We start from the raw sequence: 19,558 nt of genomic DNA, 5'->3' as shown, positions 1-19,558 counted from the left end.
TCAGCGGAGAGATCAGGCTGAGAGGAGGACGGTGATCCGGAGACAAGGCGGGCAAAAACACTCGCAGAGAGACGTGTTTACTTTCTGATCTCCGTCCGTTACCAGTGCGTGCTTTTAGGGGGAAACACAGAGGCGGCTGTTTAGGTGTTTCGGGGGTTTTCGTGTCGGATGGCTGCTGTTTGTTGTTCCTTTGCGCGGAAACAGGACTGAATGGCTGATCACTAAATTCACTAATTTCACTACGGCGATCTTAATGGAGAAGCACAGCGACTCGACGCTTGCCTGACGAGCAGCTTGTGTCCGGATAAATGTCATTGATATCGGTGTATATTTGGATTTCAGACGTGGCTGCAGCTGTGGATTATTTCTGTGACACTTTTTTACTTTCGATAACAAGCAGCACTGTCACTGGCTGAGCGGCAGAGCTGACATGGCCAACATGAAATCCCGCAGGTGAGAACCTGATGGAGATCTTGAGTCAGTAATGTAGATCTAGATATTAAACCTTCATAACGGCGTTCTTGTTGTTTGTAATGTGTGATGCTGTAGAGCGCTACGAGTAACTGTTAGCTAGCTAACTCTCATTTAATCATAGTTACAGTTACAGTAACCTTGAATGGGTCCTGACACGTTGGTTTAGACCCTAAGACTAAGATTGCGTTTCTGCCTCATAGAGTATTAGATTTAAACGGTAAAACGGTAAAATGTGACATTGAGGTATTAATCTTAAAAAAGCATGACATAAACGCTGAGAAATCAGCGTGGTGATTGACACCAGTTGCTAAGTTGGTAACCACACATTAGCTTAGGGGAAGTTCTAGCATTAGCTAGTTAGACAGTTATATATACTCTATTAACCATCTGGGTTTGCTTAGTTACAACTTTACTGCCAGTTCTGTTCAAACAGGCCTTTTCTTTTTCTCTCCCGATGCATAATTTACTAACTAAACTTACTGTAACTTTTGCTAGTTGTGTCTAAATGTATTGTCAGTCTGTTTAAGCTAGTTCGAAAGCTAGCTTAACAGTTAGCTTCGCGCTTTTGGTATAGAATTTAATGTAACGTTAAATATGACAACTTAGCTCATCATACCATCATTTATGTACATTTTTGTACTAGTTACCCCCTCTTTTTTCTGTAATACCTGTTATAACCTAGTCATAGAGGAGGTAGCATATCTTAGCAAAGTGTGACTCACTGATTGTGTAGCTTGCTAGGTGTGAATTTTGAGTGAAAACTGTTGTTGGACTCTTCTCTACACGAGTCCATGTATAGAAATGTATTTAAAATGAATTTATAGTCGATGGTGATGAAGATATGCAGATATTCCCTGCTTTAGCTAAACCAGCCTGACCTGAGCAGCAGTGTGTTGCTAATGTTAGCTAGCTAGCTAGCTGAGCAGCAGTGAGCTGTCACTGATCTGTCATCCCGCAACTTCCCTTATCAGCAAGAACTACATCAAAACTACAGATATTTCTACAGGATTCCTGTACATTCTGACAATTAGCTACTATAGCTAGTTCACTACAGGGAACTATACGAGAAATATATTTTCATGTTAAGACAGTTCTACTGGAATAGGTGAAAATATTTTAGATTATTATGGAAGACTACACATACTGCACTGCACTAAATCCAACTGAACAGGCTCGATTATGCTTTCTTTGTGGTAAGACATGTTTAGTCACTTCATTAAGTGTTGACGGGCTCAGAAAACCATACTATGACATTGCATTTGTTACAGTAATTATAAATATCAGCATATTTTCCACCCCATGCATCTAGACATCTTATAGATCTTATAGTATTACTGTAGATGATGAGCTTAATTTACACTTTCAGTGATCTGTATATATATAGTTCTAAAATGGAACTGTTGTTTATCTATTTGTCTTCATCTTCATTCCATGGTGTCATCATGGAGCTACCACAAAAATGTCTTTGAAACCCTCAAGGAACCTTTATGGTTCTCTGAAATAAATTAGCAGGTGGAATAAGTATTCTAAGTAGATTGAGTAAAATATCATATAGATCACATAAATTGATCTAAATATGTGAGATTAGATTGCATAGTGTTTCCAGATCCACTCCCTTTTAAAAAAAACTAACAAAAAAAAATAGAAAAAGGATTGTTTACTTACAGATACATTAAACACAGTGAATGTAGAGTACATGTTGAACATGGGGAGTGCTCAAAGAACAACTAACGTTATCCAAATAAGGCAGCAAAAATTATTGAATGAGAGAGATGGAGAGCTTGCTTGAAGAGCCTAAACACTCAAGCATGGCCATTACGTAATTTATGGATGAATGCACAGCTCTGTGGTGTGTTTGTGTGTGTGTGTGTGTGTGTGTGTGTGTGTGTGTGTGTGTTTCTTCTCTTGCCCCTTTCTGTGTGCCTCTCGAGGGGGGCCAGGGGTGAAACTGTTTCTTACAAGTAGTTCAGGTTTGGATGCTGTTTTCAAAAGGAATCAAGTGTGCTGCTGATGTTAACGTGGATGAAAGCCACTCATGTTCATGTTCATAACACTTCAATACAGGATTTTCAACACAGAATCCCAAAATAAAAAAAACTAATGCATTGAATTTTAAAGCTGTAATATTAATATACCCCTCTCTCTTTTCAGAGGGTCCCTCATTTGCTGTTTTTTGTGAAATCCACTTATAATGTCAAAACCAGGCATCTGGGTGTGTCCTGTCTCATGTTGTATTATATATAGCTCAGTTCCACTGTTTTGTAAGAGTAAAGTTTTGCACATGCTAAATAAAATGTGTGTTTTTCTGAGCCAAAACAATCTATGTACTGTATAGTTAGAGCCCTGTAGCTTATAACACATATCAAAAGTCAAAATAAACACTGATCTCAGAATCTGATCACACCACTAGTGTAAAGCATACATTTTTGTGTGCTGTATCCAGGCAGCTTTTCACTTTGATGTTCAACTACGTTTTTTGTTTCTTTAAGCAAGCGTGATTTTAGTGGACAGATTTGAAAACTCAGGCTCGGCTGGCCGGCTGAGTACGCTCTGCCATTGGTTGAGCATCCGCTCCGCCTGCCTCCTGACTGAGTGATGTGAGCAGCTCACCTCTGGAGGAAAAAGAAGCCGTTTATTTCAGAGTCCCTCCTCACTCTTTCCCAGAGGGGGAGCTTCATGCTAAAATTCAATTGGCATGTTTCTTGGCTGAAATACCTCTTTCATTGGGGGCACAACACTTGCAACCAATAGGAGGCCTTGTTCGCCCCAGAAACATGCCTAGTGGGATTTTGGATTTCCATATTTGTACCTTTTCAGACAGACTTGGACTTTGGCCTACAATTACCTCTGCACAGCTTACAGCTCACAGCTCACAGCATAGGAGCGTGCGGAGTGCATGGAAGAACTGAAATAGAGAGATTAACATTTTTAGACAGTAAATCACTACAAAAATACCCAAAATACCAACCACATTCTTCCAAAGCACAGTACACATTGAGAGAAAGTAATAACTCACTGGTAAGTCGAAGCTGACTATCTTAAACTAAGGACAAAATGCTTGTCACTTTGCTTTTGGTTTTGGACGAGTGCTTTGGTATGAAGTTTGCCCTCTGGTATCCCAGGACAACTCATCTCCTCAGTACACAGTGGCGATTAAATACTCGGCAGCTCACTGTGCGGGGAACTGTTGCCAAGCAGCGAGGCATTCCTGTAGGCTGAAGTGCAGTGCGTATTGCTTCAGCCAGTTGCAAGAAAATACAGTGAAGCTATTTCAGTATGATTGTAAGTCGGTTGTACAGACACTGATGAGATAAGATCTACAGAGCATGTTACAAATCTGTAAAACAATGGCAGGAACAGATAGACATGTCCAGTTAATGTGCTGTCCAGTGTGGCATTTCCCTATTTTCATACATTCATCAAGGCTCTGATAAACTGGTTCACTTTAATGGATAACCACAAAATATGTTTTGGATTATTGTTGCTACTCAAACACAGTTGAGATGATATATTTACAGATCTCTTTTTCCCTTTCTTTGTCTTTCCTCCATCTCAGTGAGGATGAGGACGATGAGCGTCATTCTACAGATCCTGACAACAGAGACCCCAAGAACTCTAAAAAGATGCTCTGCAAAGTTAAATGGTCCAGAGAAGAGGTAATTGACCTTTGCATATATCTTAATTTTAGTGAATTAAGGTCTAATTGATAGCATGTTAGCATAGATTATTACACTAAAAAATTGATGCATAGAATTTTCTTGATTATTCTTGATTTCTTGATCATTTTCACACAAATAAAATCTGTTCAACACAATCATTTCCTAATGTAGGGAAACTGAAAGCTAAAGCTGTGTTGTAATACGGTACTATGCAAAAGTCAGAGACCACCCTTCATTTATTTAATTTCCAGTCAAAATGGCCACTAAGTACAACTACAAGTACAAGGAGATATTTCTGAGGACATTGGTTATACTGGAAGAGGAAAATCAAACGGAAAATAAGTGATAAAGCCAGACCTCAATACCATTGAATGCATTTACTTTTATTTACTTTTTTACTTTTTTGTTTACTTACTTTTAATTACTTGTATTGTGAGAAGCAGAAACAACCAACATCTAAGACTGAACTTTGGAGGTATAGAAAAATATTCCTGCAGATTTCTTTGAAAAACTGAAAGCAAGTTTCCTGAAAAGAATGGAAACTGCAATAAATGCAAAGGCTGGACCCACTGGTCAGATATACTGGGGTGGGCCATATGATGATATTTTGTTGTTATTGTGGTAGCACTACAGGCTCTTTTTGTCAGTTCCAACTGATCAGATCTCAACAAAAAACACCATTATGATGCATATTGTGTATCGTGAAAATGTCTTGAAGTGTCATGATATACTATTTTTTGTCATATCACTCTCCCCTATTGAATATTAAAATTTACAGTACTGTGTATTGTATTCATGTGGAAATGATGTACACATTTGAATCAAGGTGTGAAGGAAATTCAATGAACTGCTTTTTTTTTAGCACACTTGTTACATTGAAGACTGCAGTTAATCATATTAAGTAAGAGCTGGGAAAATCCCTGACATTCCCTAGTGCAAAATAAGTGGGTGAGCCATCATCCTTCCTGAAGCACTGTTAACACTCTTGATGAAGTAGCCCAGTCATTTTAGGAAAGGAACTCTTCATGACTCTCTTCACTCTGTTCCCAGGACGAGAGGCTTAAAAAGCTTGTTGAGCAGCACGGTACTGAAGCATGGAAATTAATCGCTAATTATTTCCCAGTAAGTAAAAAAAACAAAAAACGGTAAAGCTTTTTTGAAAGTATTTAAAATACCCAAAATCATTTTAAGAATAGTTTGTTGGTTGTGAGTAAGTGTGGAAATATACTATTATAATAGGTCAAAAAGAGATGTTATTATATTGTTATAGTGGATTAAAGAGGTGTTATTATAGGTGTGTGCTAGCTGGAGGTGTTGAGCTGGGATTTTATTTGTTTCTCTTTGACAGACGAGGACAGAAGGCCAGTGTCAGCACCGCTGGCAGAAGGTCCTCAACCCAGAGCTGGTGAAAGGGCCTTGGACAAAAGAGGAGGATCAGAGGGTAAGATGAGCTGGGCGTTCACCAACATAAGAATAACAGAGGAGGTGTGCAGTGGGAAATAATGACTTTTGAACGTGGCTTAGACCACACTCAAGTACATGTCTGAGACATTACCACAATAAAGAGTCTTATGAAAAGCTGTGGCTTAGGCTTGCGGATTTTGCTTAAAACTGTTATAATTGAGCATAATTGACATTTCCATGTTCCACCCACAAATGTGTGCTTGCATAGCGATTGTAAGGTTGGACAAGCTTTACAAATGCTACAGAAGGTAAAGTTTTTAGGGACAAACATTTGATTGATGTTCAAAGCAGGATGTTGACCAGCTTTGACTGTTTTAGACTTTTTGCTATGTAAGTTCACAGTGTAGCTCACAACACTACTGAAACAGGGCTGAGGTCAATCCAAAGTGCTATTTGGATGGGATTCATTTTACTTGAGGAAGGGTGGAGTAATGTAATTTTACCATAGGACGTTTGTAATGTCATGACCAATTCACGCAGGCTAGGAAATCTCAGTATACATTACAGAGGTTGGAGTGGCTACTCAGTTTACACATTTTACACAGTACATTCAGCTGCACAGTGGAAAACATTGAATTCAGTTGTAATTTCATTTACCTTAACCATCTACCTAGCTGCCTTAACTAAATGCAGTGTGTCATTAGGATCGTCAATAGCTTATGAATAGCCTGCAGTCATTGCCACTTTTTTGTCATTTTCAGAACTATAAGCTTCAGGTAAGACAATACATGATGGTTTTATCTGGACCACACTACAATTACATGCACCATGCTTGAAGCTGCACTATGTAAGATTTTTTTGTTAAAATTATAAGAAGTGGCATTCCTGAGTCAGGAGACTAAAATATGTCACCCTGTGAAGCCTAAAATAATAATTTAAAAGTTAGAGCTGTGGGTCGGATTTCATTGAAGTTTTTAAACCATGTTGTACGTCTTTGCGTTTTAACGTCACACATACAGGCTAAAAAGAAGGTCCAGCTCCTTGTTTAGGTCTCAAATGCAAAATCAATATTATACTAATAAAGATATTACAATAGTAGATAATTCATTTACATCCTTAGAAGAAACGTCCTGCAGCAAGTTTTGACTGAGTTCTCTTTAAATACTTTTTCAGTGTACTTGCAATCATCAGATTCAAGGGGGGTGATGTTTTTCCACACGTTGCTTGCACTTACACATTTCCATGAGCGAGGTCTCCAAATCCCCCCCAAAAAACATGAAAACTACTTTTCTACTGGATATGATGGAATATTGGCAGACATATCAATTCACACAGGATCAGTATGGCCTATTTCTGTGGTTTGTTTTATAGTGGGTAAAAGCTGCCGTAATCTTTCCTAATGCTGTAGCACGCAGTCTGTAAAAATGACTGATATGGTGGGTTTGGATGGGACTAAATCACTGAGAAATACAAGTAATAATAACATCACCCCACCTCCCATGTAAAACTGGTCCCATCCAAATAACACTTTCAGAGATTCATTCTAGTAGTTTGACAAAAACCAAGGTATATGCTACAATTTCGCTTTACACTGAATAGGACTTTTGTCAAAGTTTAGAAGCTACAGAAGTGGGCAGAGTATGGATAGCTTAGAGTATGGATAGTTTAATTGACAGATTTTTGTCACACTAAACCCAATCATAGCTTTTGGCTTGTATGTCCTATATATGATAAGACACAGTTTACTTACAGTGCAGAGGAAGTAAGATCTGCTCAATGTTTCAATGTTTCCTTAGAGTATTCATACTGTAATGGTCACTGGTATAGCATAGAAAGCATATTTAATGTGATACTCAGTCTTTTATAAGAATGACCTAAACCCTATGAGGCGCCGATCACCCTGGGTAAGCACTGATTAGGACCAGATGGCTTAGAGATGAAGTAATGCATTCCCTGCATGGTAATGGAATGACATCAGTGCTTAAAGAATCCTATGAATGCCGGTTCAGTGTTCAAACCCTATCGGAGATTTATGAGATCTTCTGTTTTACTACAGTTACCTTGTTTTTAATCCCATTAAAATATCTTACATTTTTATCTAAGGAAGGCTGAAGCTGCTTGAAATCCTGAAATCTGTCTATGGTCTTTCTTTTTCCATTTTGCTAATTGATTTCTCCCTTATTTGATTTGTGTCTACATAGGTGATAGAGCTGGTGCATAAGTATGGCCCCAAGCGATGGTCAGTAATAGCTAAGCACCTGCAGGGCCGCATAGGAAAGCAGTGTAGAGAGCGCTGGCACAACCACCTCAACCCAGAGGTGAAGAAGTCCTCTTGGACCCAGGAAGAGGACCGTATCATCTATGAGGCACACAAACGCCTCGGCAACCGCTGGGCTGAGATTTCAAAGCTGCTACCCGGAAGGTACAATGTTCTGTGTCATAAAGGATGTTTCCATTTTGTGTCAGAGAATAGCGGAACCATCCTACCTTGTAAGGAACAACATAATGCTCTTGGTATAAAAGCTGAAATAGCGTACCTTTTTTAGGTTACTGAGGTTAAGGTTATGGACAGGTTTAGTGTGTTTTTTTATTTTGAAAATTTAACTCATGTTAAATCTAAATATTTCAACTTAAAATAACTCAAAATAAAAACAAATAGGAAGTACTAATAGAAAGTACTCTCAAATTATGATTTTCTTTATATAATTAGCTTATTACTATCTGTATTAATGTGTTGGGTTTAAATATAACGTAATAAAATTCTGATGCCCTGCGATGGACTGGTGACCCGTCCAGGGTGTATCTTGCCTTCTGCCCAATGACAGCTGGGATAGGCTCCAGCACCCCACCGCGACCCAGAAGGATAAACGGTTTAGATGATGTATGTATGTATGTATAATAAAATTCTATTCAACTTTCAGGTGCCCTGATAGCCATGCAGTTTAGCCGAGCAATTTAGACCAACAGTTTAAAAAGATAGTGATGTGCTTTTTTGTACTTTTGACTGTGGTTTTAATCCGATTTTAGTATCTCACTGTGCTGAATTTCTGCTGTGGATGCATTCTCTCTCATACTTGCCCCTGGCGGTTGCTCACGTTCTGACAAGGTATAAAAACAGTCATATGTATTCTCACCCTATTCACACAACACATTACTTTTAATTTCTAGGACAGACAACTCCATTAAGAACCACTGGAACTCCACCATGCGTAGGAAGGTGGAACAGGAGGGCTATTTGCAGGAGGGCAACAGGAGCTTCAACAACGAGCAGCCTATGAAGAGACGACACAAAGCCTGCCACAGTGTGGAGCAGCAGCACAGCCACAGCCAGCTGCTCATGAATGACCAGTCCCAGGTAATGATGCCTTCAATGTCCTTTAGTAGCAGTTCATCTCATTACTCTGTTCTCAGCTGTTGATCCACTGACCCAATATACTGCATCAGATTTCAGTCAGATATGACCAGTGCACATGCAATACTGATTTTTAGTTGTAAATGTTATAAAATTGTAACAGTCAGTTTACACATCCTAAAACAATATAATTTAAAATTTTGAACAATTCTAATAAAGGGTGTTGGTCTCTGGTATCTGTACTATGATATCTTCATAGCCTCAGCCTCGACTGTATGTTGATGTACTTCGTATCATGTATTGATACTGGATTGGTACTCAATATTGACCAATACCTTAAATTCAGATATCAGATTGAGGCATTTATGTTAGTTAAAACTAAAAAATATTAATATACTTTAACTGTATTCCAAAACATCACATTTCTAGGCAACACTGTACTCAATTCATGGCTGAAGATCAATTTCATCTTTGGATTATTTAACCCACATGTGGTTGGAGTGTGTGTACATTTAAGAGAAATAATTTAACAACCTGGAAAGCACTCGATTTGTGGTTAAATCACTGATGAATAAGGGCCATTGTGCATTTTTATTTGCTCCACATGCAGCTGGCTGGATACTCGTACGGCTCTGTGAGTGGGCAGTGCATGGACAGCGTCACAGAGGGCTCCAGCTTCATGTCGGTGAGTGCTGCTCTGAATGTGGAAGTTTTGTGCTGTCCTCTTCTTGGGTTTTGTTCTGTGTTATTTCCCTCCTTCAGAGGCCTGCCCTTCTTTTCTGTCAATCAAAGAATTGACTCACCAGTCTGTGTTGTGTGTCTGAACTGCATGCGTGTGCTGATGTTCTAAGAATCGCTCTTCTGAATTGCACCGTGGGTATTTTGCAGATCTGTCATACATTAGGCCTATATGAAATGTGGTCTAAATGTATAATTCTGCCCTTTCACTAGAATTATTGTGAAATTAGCCTGATTTGAAAAATGTAAGAATGTATTCCAAATAATACCCGGTGGAATTTGGGATCAGAGCCAATGAAGTGTTTGTTCTGCCAGTAAACTCGTTGTCTCCGTCTCTTCTCCCGTCTCTTCCTTCTCTTCTTTTCCTCCCGGTTCCTCTCCCACAGCCGTGCCACGACGATCCCGACAAAGAGCAGCGAATTAAGGAGCTAGAGCTGCTGCTTATGTCGGCTGAGAATGAAGTCAGAAGACAGTCCGGCCTTCGTGTAAGAACCACTGTGTGTGCGCGTAGAGTAGAGTGCGCTGTAGGCTTCACTAGCTCTTCCATTATCTCCCTCACCCACCCTCCCAACCCCTTCCCCCCAACAGCTGCGCTTGGTGACCCCAGCTTACCCTCGCTGCTACCCCACCTGATAGTGGCCTGCTGTCAGTAACCACATCCTAGTGCACAGCATGAGAGCGCCTGATGAAGAGAAACTCGCTTGGAAGAGATTGCTTTCATCATTGTTAAAATGTGTTTTTATGCTTTATTTTCCTTCTACGCTTTGTAAATTGACAGTAGTGGATGTCAGTTCGTTTATGTTTTCTTTATTTGCGCCATCTCCGACAGTTAAATTTTAAAGGGCCTGTATTATGGATAATCAAAGTTCCCTCACTTTTTATTTGACATAAGAGAATTCATATGTAAAGTTTTAAAGCATACCATTCACTGCCAGTCAATAAAATGGCCATTAATAATGGCCAATTACAAACATGTAATTTGACCAGGTGTGTTCAAACTTCTGCATACAACTGTGAAATTAGAAAGGTTATTGAAATGTTGCAAAATAGTAAAAATGTAAAAATTAATTATGGGTGTTTCTGGTACATAAACCCAAAAATGTCTAGAAAGTGGACCTTTTAAGAAAAATGATGAGAAATGTAGAATATTTACCCAATTTAATGTATTTTATCCGTTAATTCTTCACTATTTTGTCTGGAGTAAAGTTTAACTCTTGTAGCAGTGTGAACAGGTGAAACATTGCCTTATTTGCCTTAATGTTTGTAAAAGTTGAATTTACTTAATTGCTAGGCCAGGCAAGCTTCTCTTTTATAGATAACTGATTACTGGTTAGCTTCTGCTGACTCTGCTGTCAGACTTTATTCACTGACCTGGACACCACTTTGTTACTTTCCCCTCTACCTATCTTTTCATTATCCTGAGCCTCATCACTGCTCATCCTTCTCATCACTGCTTCTCATCTTGTTCTAGACTGTGCTTTAAACTCACTTGTCTGATTCACAATGGTTTGCTTCTCTTCAGAACCCAGAGAGTTACTCCAGCTGGTCAGACAGTCTGGCAGATGACACTGTGACCACCACTGGCAGTCTGGAGGAGGGCGGTGTTGAGCTCTGTCGTGCGGAGGAAACTCATGCACAGCCCGTTCCGCTGCACGTCTCTCCCAGCAAGTTCCTGGCAGTGGAAGCCAGCGCTGTGCTCTCCACTCTGCAGACCATTCCTGAGTTTGCAGAAACCATGGAGCTCATTGACTCGGTGAGTGGAAGACATACCCTGGACCACTAAGCCTATAAAATGAAGCATTCTATAGTAGAAATCTTCTACCAGGAATACCAAAGAGAGCAACAGAGAATGAAAGCTTGTACCCATCATCTGCAAATATGAGTTATTTTCCATAACATATTATTACTAGAGAAAAATGACTATTAGTTGTTGTGGTTTATTATGCACTGCACATTATGTTGTAGCTAATACATCACAACCCTCAAGCCTGGTGAAGTTATTATTGGGATGAGGAATAAGTTATCAACTATAAGTGTGTCTGTCTGCAGGATCCCACAGCCTGGAGTGAGGTGACTAGTTTTGACCTATCTGAGGCCGTGAGTCCTCCTAAGCCCCTCGGCCTTGGTGGGGCATACCCAGCTCCGGAGAGCAGCGCAGAGGTCATTGGATACCACCTCAACGGCCTTGCTGTCCAAGATATCAACAGGCCGCTAGTTGGAGCTGGGCAGGGAAAGACTGTTGCTCATACCACTCGGTCTGCGAGCAAATTCAACTCCCCACCATCATCCATCCCAAGGAAGCAGGCGAGAGAAAACGGAGACCAGTCACCCACCGCCGAAAGAAACTGCAGTTCGTTTAGAGACACCACCAGCAGCTCACCCAAAGGCACACCAGTGAAAGGGTTACCGTTCTCTCCCTCCCAGGTATGCAGTGCCAACCACAGCAAAACCACAGCTGTCTAACCGTGCTCAGGTTTTCTCTGTTTCACCCACATGTGGCTTTTTGCCTTTTGTCTACTTTCACTTCAGTTCTTCAACATATCCGGGACTGAGCATTTGAACCTGGACAATCCTGCACTTACGTCCACTCCAGTGTGTGGGCAGAAATGCTTCCTTAACACGCCACACCAGAGGGAAACCACACCCAAACATCAGAAAGAGAATGCTGGGTAAAAGTCTTCTCTGTACTGACCCTGCTGGTCTTTTTAAAAGGATAGTTTATGCATACATATTCAGCAAGACATATTTGGTGGCCATAGTTTGTTTCTTCGTATTTTTGCACTCGAGCTACAAGGCTAATTTAGCTAACAAGCAGTAGAAGCTTATAATGAGTTAGCAAACTGCATTGTTAACAGCTGCACTGAGTTGTTACATAATCTCACATAGACTTGCTTATGTATATTCTCAGATACAATATGACATAAATCTATGCATAATAAATCTATACATTTTTCAGTATAAATGTACTTTTTCTATATCTATGCAATGTACTTTTGTCCATTTGATAGATAACCTGTCACACAGTATCAGAAACCACATTAGCAAGTCTATTTTTAATTACTTGATTTTAGAACAAATTAATCAAGCATAGCGTTAGTTCAGGCAGGCCACGAAGTCAAGCTTAGGCCACATTCAACTGCTGTTATTAGCTAATCTCAATCAGATGACAACTCAGCTGATTGCCGGCTGCGCATACAATTGGATATATTCACCAGCGCACTTTAAGCTGCTTTAACCTGCCCATTGTCGCCGCTTTGTCTGCAGCCACTTTGCAACCCGCTTCCACCACGTCTCCTCCCTGCTGTATCTGACTTATTCAAAGTCATTTGTTGTCACTGATGTCTGCTCTTCCCTAAGATGGGTCATTTTATGTTATGGTCCCATAAAAGAGCCATACTGCCAAATATAACTTGCTGCAAATGGAAATAAAATATTTCTTTGACGAAGTGGTCCTGACTAAAATGCAATTTACACAACTGTGTGATTTAGTCATCATTTTTGCATAATGCTACTGTGTGTACAAGCTTCTATTACTTGTTAGCCATATTAGTGTCATAGTTCCTGTGCAAAACTACAGATCACCAGACAACAAGTGTCTTGATTGTGCAACATTGTGTACAGTAATAAAACTTGTGATAATAAACTGCTCAGTTTCAGAACACCCAAGATCCGTAAATCCATAATGGTCCACACCCCAAGGACACCCACTCCTTTCAAAAATGCCCTGGCAGCTCAGGAGAAGATGCATGGGCCCTTAAAAGTTGTGGTAAGTATGTCTAAATTAGCCAGTGCCTCTGTGGCTTTTTGCCCTAATTCTCCATATACTGTGCCTGTCTGTAATTTCCACCACTATTCAGAATATGAGCAATAAGAAAGTGTGTTTTCTGCTGCATGCAGCCGCAGCCACTGGCTTTCCTGGAAGAAGATATCAGAGAAGTGTTGAGGGAGGAAACAGGGTCGGATATCTTCACTCAAGGACATACTCACTCTGAACACAGGGCTTATGAGGTATAGTATCAAAGCATTTCTTATTGATTAATTGATTCATTGATTAATTAATTATTAAGTCTTTCTGTCTATCAGATTGCTCCTCCTAATTTTTTGGGTGTTTTCTAGATGGATGTTCCTGCCAGGAAGGTGAGGAAGTCCTTGTTGTTGGACAGCTGGGGGAAAGAATGCCTCGGTGTGCAGCTGTTCACTCAGCAGCAGATCAGCACTAATGCTCAAGTAAGGACACTGATCATAGTCTCTGCTGATGTCTTAGGCCTCCATAAGCCCTATTCTAGATGTATTAGTTTTACCTGGGGAGTTGCTGTAATGTAAGTGAACACTGGCTACTTTTAATCCACTTTGAATCTTTTACAGTAATAATTCTAGAGTGAATGGCCTTCTGAAATTGGCTGAAACCCAGAGCTTCCTCACTAATAGAAGTCCTGTTCAAAGTGACCTCATGCCTTATTCACTAATGTGACCAAAAACATGTTAATAGACACACTGTGTGCCATGTTGTTATTGTGTGTTGTGCCTGTTGTATAAGATTGATATACATCCAGGCCATGATGTTACAATCTGAAAATGACGTACAATATCATCTACAAATTGGCCGTTATGCAAACTCCTCTGTTAAAATTACACCAACTACTTCAGCTCCAAAAGTCCTTTATTGTAGGATTGTTTTTTATGTTTGTTAGTATGATCATTTTGCTATCTATATTCTTAAAAAAAACTTGAACAAACCCTTCCCTTACTGCTCTTTGTTAGACTAATTTTGTTGGGCATGCATGATTTTCATTGTGCTACCTCTTTCTTTTACCCCAGTCTCTCAACGATGGGTTGTTGAGCAGCACTCTGCTGCTGCCCCCTCTGGCTGAGGGAGACAAGCTCTCCTGCTCTCCTGGCTCAGTAAAGGAGGACTCCCACCCTCTTATCTATCCCCTCAGCCCCCAGGCAAAAAAAGAGCTTCGTTCACACAGAAACCCCACCTACCAAACCTCTACTCAGGTAGGATGCCTTTCTATTGCTTAGAGCCTTTAGAAGAATGGACAAGGAGTGGCTACAAGTAGTTGACATTAGTATACTATACACCCTGTTCTGAAATGCTTTAATGCTTAAAAGCCATAGAAGTCATAGTAGTCGCCATAAAATAGGTATGTTGTTATTTTATGTGAATTTTTGCTCACTTTTCAAACTTTCACTCGATTCCACACCTGTGTTTGTAAGCAGAAGAAGAAAATTTATAGTTGTGTGTCCAAAAAAAAATAAAAATAAATAAATAAATCAGTTTTGCCCTGTTGAACAACAACTAGTATAGACTTAAACCTGTTGATACAGAATGTAAATTGAATATAAATGTAGTTCAGTTTGGAACTATGTCATTAATTGTAATCCTCCTTGATCTTGCAGGCAAGCAGTGAGTGGGAGGCAGTGGTGTTTGGGAAGACGGAGGACCAGCTGATCATGACGGAGCAGGCCAGGCGCTACCTGACCTCGTCCCAACTGCCCTGCACTCCGAGAGCGCTGGTCCTGTAAGCTCTGGCTCCGCCCTGCTCCATTACAGCAACCGTCCCTGCCCCGTCCCCGCGCTTCACCTTTAGACAATCTGGCATAGGAAACTAAACGTCCACCTCTTTTGTATATATTCACTAAAGACTTACTTATATGACAATGTATTTCAGAGTAGGCTGCTTTAACACACAAAGAAGCACGCTAGAGACTTGGCTTTGATTCTGGAGAGGTAGACATAGCTGGGTTTGTGACTAAAAGAACATGACCTGTTTACCTGTTAGGAATACACTTTTTGCATCAACAGTAGTTGCTGATTCGCTGACCTAGGTCAAAGTATTTGAACAGACATATCATATCATATAACAGACTATCATATAACTTTTTAGGTGTAGACAGCATCGCGAGAGACAGTTTTGAGTATTACATTGTTGGAAGGGAATTAAACCCTTTTTTCTGGTTTGTCTCTGCTGATCTATCTGTGCTCCACCCACAAATGGGTTCTTTCCTAGCAATCGTTGCTAGGTTGGACAAGCTTTACAGAATGTTAGAAAAATGCCATTCACCCCAAAAGCAGCTACGTAGTGTTGAGTTTTCAGTTTAACATGCTACAGAGCTATTGGAGGTAATTGAAACTAGGCAGGTAAAAGACAAGTTAGCTTGATTGCATGACAAAATACATGCAGTCTATACTAACATTGTGAATGCATGCAAAATAAACATCATTTAAAGTGAATAACACTTCTAAATTTCAAAAACTACAGTTTCTCATTCATTTAAATGTGATTTCCGTAATGCTTTTCCAACCTAGCAACAGTTGCTACAACAGGATATATTTGTGGGTGAAGCGTGTACAGGTCGGTTGTCTTTTGTTAATATGATAAAAGAAAAAGCATTTTTGTTATTGCTTTTGTTTTCATGTTAATGCCAGACAACCAAGATAAGAACAAAAAAAAATATTTAGGGTGCAGTTCCTAAAGTTGGATCATACCAGCCTGTCTTCCAGGTTTTTAGCGTGTTTGTTTTTAGAGGATTTTTTATTACCAACATGGCGTCTTAAGGATTGGAGAGCACTGGCAGTGTTGCACTACTGATTGTGGTTGTGTGTAAAGGAGAGGAGCTCGGAGAAGGAACTGGATAGCACTTGCAATGTGATTGTTTCGGCTCGAAACCGTAACAAGAAGGCTCTGCTCCGTTTATGCGGATGACACTCACTGAATGTATTGTACAGCATTTATCCGCGAAGTAGCGTCAAAAGGAAGGGTACCTCTTTTTGTTTCTTATTTTCGTTTTTTAATTTATTTTCTACTGTAAAATTAGAGTTGTTGCGATGTTTATTGAACACCTGGACTGTCCAGTTTCAGAAAAAAATGTAAAAAAGAACTAAAACAACAACAACAAAAAAACAAACCTACCTTTTTGCTGACAGACACAGCTGTGACTGCAGCCTAAACGAATAGCATCTTAGCTGCTTTAGTCAATCTTACCATAAATCATGTTTTGGTACTGATTTTTTTTTTTTAAAGGCGCAGAAGTCTAGCAGAAGTAACACATTCCAAGACATTCACATTCTTGGCAAAGTGGATTTCTCTCTTCATTTAGGGCTGTAGGTTGTATTTATTAAATCTCTACTAATTTATTTATTGCAAAGATATAAAGAGAATCTTTAATTTTATTTTCCGTCGTGTCGAGAAAAAGGATTTTGGCTACCTTCCATCACACACTTTTCTAAAAAAACAACAGATGTTAATGACATAAACCGGCACTAATCGTTCTTTTCTGATTGGTCTAAATCTAGTTAGCAGAAAATCATCTCCACAGTTGTATCTCTGTTGAGTTCAAACCAGTTTAAATACAGGTAGCAGCATTCAGCCTCCAAAATGTTCAACATAGGCAAATTGCACTTTTTAAATGTTGTTTAAATGTTGGGTTGTTCTCAGTCTATGTGTTTTTTCCCCTTGTAAAGTGCCCTGTAGTGTTTGTGAGTTCTGTTATTATGATTTTTTTTGTGATGGTAGTGGTGGTGGCCAAATGTTTCTTTAAAAAAAATGAAACACTGACTTTTAGGATGGCATCTGAATAAGAACAGATAAGAGTTCCTCTCTCTCACTCAGTACTTCTACTGGTGAAATCGAAGGCTAGCTGCTACTGAGAAACACAAATGAAGAGGCCATACTAATAGATAGAAACACAAGCACAGTCCTTTGGAGATGTAGGATGTATTGATTTTCGTATATTTTGAATTTGAAGGCTGGTATCGAAGGTGACCCTTGTGAAATTGTTCCAGTAGAGCATTTGTCAGACCAGTGTTTTCTACTGCGCAAGAACAGGGCTCAATTTGAAATTATCGAGTAGTATTAGAGGTTACTGAAGATGTCTGCATTAAGGCATTTTAATTAAAAACAAGTGTTGGTCAAATGCACTGAGCTTGTTTAATTAATTAACTCAGTTGTTTATTTCAACACAAGGACTTTGACGTCTTCAAGCAGCAATTTAGCTTTAAATAATTAATCGCAAGGTCTGTGTTCTTAAATCACCAAGATATTCACCATGTTTTATAGCATAAGATTGAATATTATTTAAAGTAACAGTGCAGGTAACAGCTAAAAAAGCATTTTTGATTTGTTCGATGTCTTTGGTTTGATGTGTCTATGTACATTTTTGTCTTGTTTTTAATGTAGGTGTATATAAAAATTCTATTTTCTAACGCTCAACCACCTAATCGTAGGTTTTGAGGGAAGTAAGTACATGTAGCAGTTTAAAAACAGTGCATGAAACGCAATACATTCAACATATCCCACTTGCATTTTCACAAGAAGTTCAAACATGACAATATTTTGCTCATCATCTATTGCCTGCCTTTCTGAATCCTGCCAATAACCATATGTGACTCTTGTACTTATTGAAATAAAAAGAAAATAAAATGAAATGCTTTGTTCATTATACTGTGGTCTCAGTCCTACTCGCATGTGATTTCTCTCGAGCCTCTGTTTACAGCAGATTCAGTGTGCCAGGAGTGCTCTACTCAGGCCATCATTAATCCATATGCGCAAGTCTCTTAAAGCTATAATTTGACAAAAATCTAATTTGCACAAATTTCCTCTTATGCCAAATGTAGTCAATCAACCAAGACATGTTTAGTGTCTGAGCTTTGCTTCATTAGCTTTGCACTGAAGATATGAGGCAAGTTAAGCTAATTATTAGCTGATAATGGAAATATGCATTAGCATTGTGCAAACCGCAGGCCTAAATCACCACATGCTTGCCTTAAACCGAGCTGAGTTGTTAAGCTAATCTAAAGATCACTTAACAACTCAACTTCATTTGAGGCACATGTAGCTAACAACTAGCTAATAAGAAATACAAGTTTTTAACTAGCACCTTTAGCATTGTGCAAACTGCAGGCCTAAATCATTACATGCTTGCCTTAAACCAAGTTGAGTTGTTAAGCTAATCTACCAGAGATCACTTAAAAACTCAACTTGGTTTGAGGCATGTGTAGCTAACAACTACCACCTCAGCACCTCAGCATTGTGCAAGCTGCTGGCCTAAATCACCACATGCAGGCCTTGTTGAGTTGCTAAGTGACAATAGATTGGCTTACGTGGTTTCTGGCACTGTATGGCATACTGTCATCTATAAAAATGGGCTAAACCACAGACAAAAATCCTGCTTCAGGATGGCTGCTGGCTTCAGTGAGGTCTCATTGTCCACTTTTATAGATTAAAGTGTGCCATACAGAACCACATAAGCAAGACTATTTGAAGCAAATGTCATGATTTAGGTATACAGTTTGCATGGTGCTAACCTGGTAGCATAAGCTTCCTTTACTTGAGAGCTATGCTAGCCTCATAGCCTCAGTGCAGAACTGAAGGATCCAAATGTCTTGGCTGATGGACTACATTGGACATATGGGAAAGATTGTGTAAATTCTATTTTTGCCAAACCCATTCCTTTAAAATGAACAAATTGTGGCCATGGCACTTAATATCTTAGTTTGGCCTCATTCATGTCATAAGCACATTCAACATCTTTGTCAGTGGGGTCCTGTTCCCCTCTTTGGTGCTATCTGAAAGCCAGGTGTTAATGGCAGGAGTGCAGGTGGAGTATGTGGAGCTGACTGCTGAACTCCTGTCTGTGGACTTTGTGAGTTTGCTGTCATGTCAACCTGGGGTCCACGGACACGCGCCCTTTCTGAACAAGAGGCCCCTCCGCAGGTCAGCTGCTCCGGCTAAAGGGGCCCACTCGCCCATGAAATAATGTCTTTTGGTTCCATTGTTCCCTGAGTCTGTTAGTTTTACAGGCCCATTCACTCAATTGCCCCCAAATGGAGGGGGCACAAGGCCCCACTGACATGCCTTCTGCTGCCTAGGGCCATTACAAGCCCATGGCACATGTGCTCTAAATCATTTCTTCTTCTGACTCAGAG

At 39.7% G+C, this 19,558-nt stretch overlaps 1 protein-coding gene across 2 annotated transcripts; it reads left to right on the top strand.

The window, feature by feature from the left end:
* Positions 1-18,048, top strand: mybl1 (v-myb avian myeloblastosis viral oncogene homolog-like 1). Of its 2 annotated transcripts, XM_036558060.1 has the most exons (16): positions 1-453; positions 4,031-4,130; positions 5,184-5,255; positions 5,482-5,574; positions 7,739-7,959; positions 8,706-8,892; positions 9,500-9,574; positions 10,014-10,112; positions 11,150-11,380; positions 11,677-12,051; positions 12,157-12,296; positions 13,279-13,393; positions 13,525-13,635; positions 13,744-13,854; positions 14,446-14,628; positions 15,031-18,048. In XM_036558060.1, exons 1-16 carry the CDS (start codon positions 431-433, stop codon positions 15,154-15,156), a joined length of 2,262 nt encoding a protein of 753 aa, XP_036413953.1. In that variant the 5' UTR covers positions 1-430; the 3' UTR covers positions 15,157-18,048. The 2 variants fall into 2 exon arrangements, with proteins under 2 accessions (XP_036413953.1, XP_036413954.1); XM_036558061.1 differs by lacking the exon at positions 10,014-10,112.
* Positions 18,049-19,558: the final 1,510 nt, after the last annotated feature.

This window comes from Colossoma macropomum, unplaced genomic scaffold (assembly GCF_904425465.1).
Source record: "Colossoma macropomum unplaced genomic scaffold, Colossoma_macropomum, whole genome shotgun sequence".
Classification (NCBI taxonomy): Eukaryota; Metazoa; Chordata; class Actinopteri; order Characiformes; family Serrasalmidae; genus Colossoma; species Colossoma macropomum.
Note: the sequence above shows the minus strand (reverse complement) of the source record. Positions and strands in the feature narration are given on the sequence as shown.

Bases quoted from the DNA above. Each gene is read 5' to 3' on its own strand.
- mybl1 (XM_036558060.1), top strand. From the start codon at position 431: ATGGCCAACATGAAATCCCGCAG. The intron at 5,575-7,738 runs GTAAGATGAGCT...GTGTCTACATAG, and splicing joins CAAAAGAGGAGGATCAGAGG to GTGATAGAGCTGGTGCATAA. The intron at 13,855-14,445 runs GTAAGGACACTG...CTTTTACCCCAG, and splicing joins AGATCAGCACTAATGCTCAA to TCTCTCAACGATGGGTTGTT.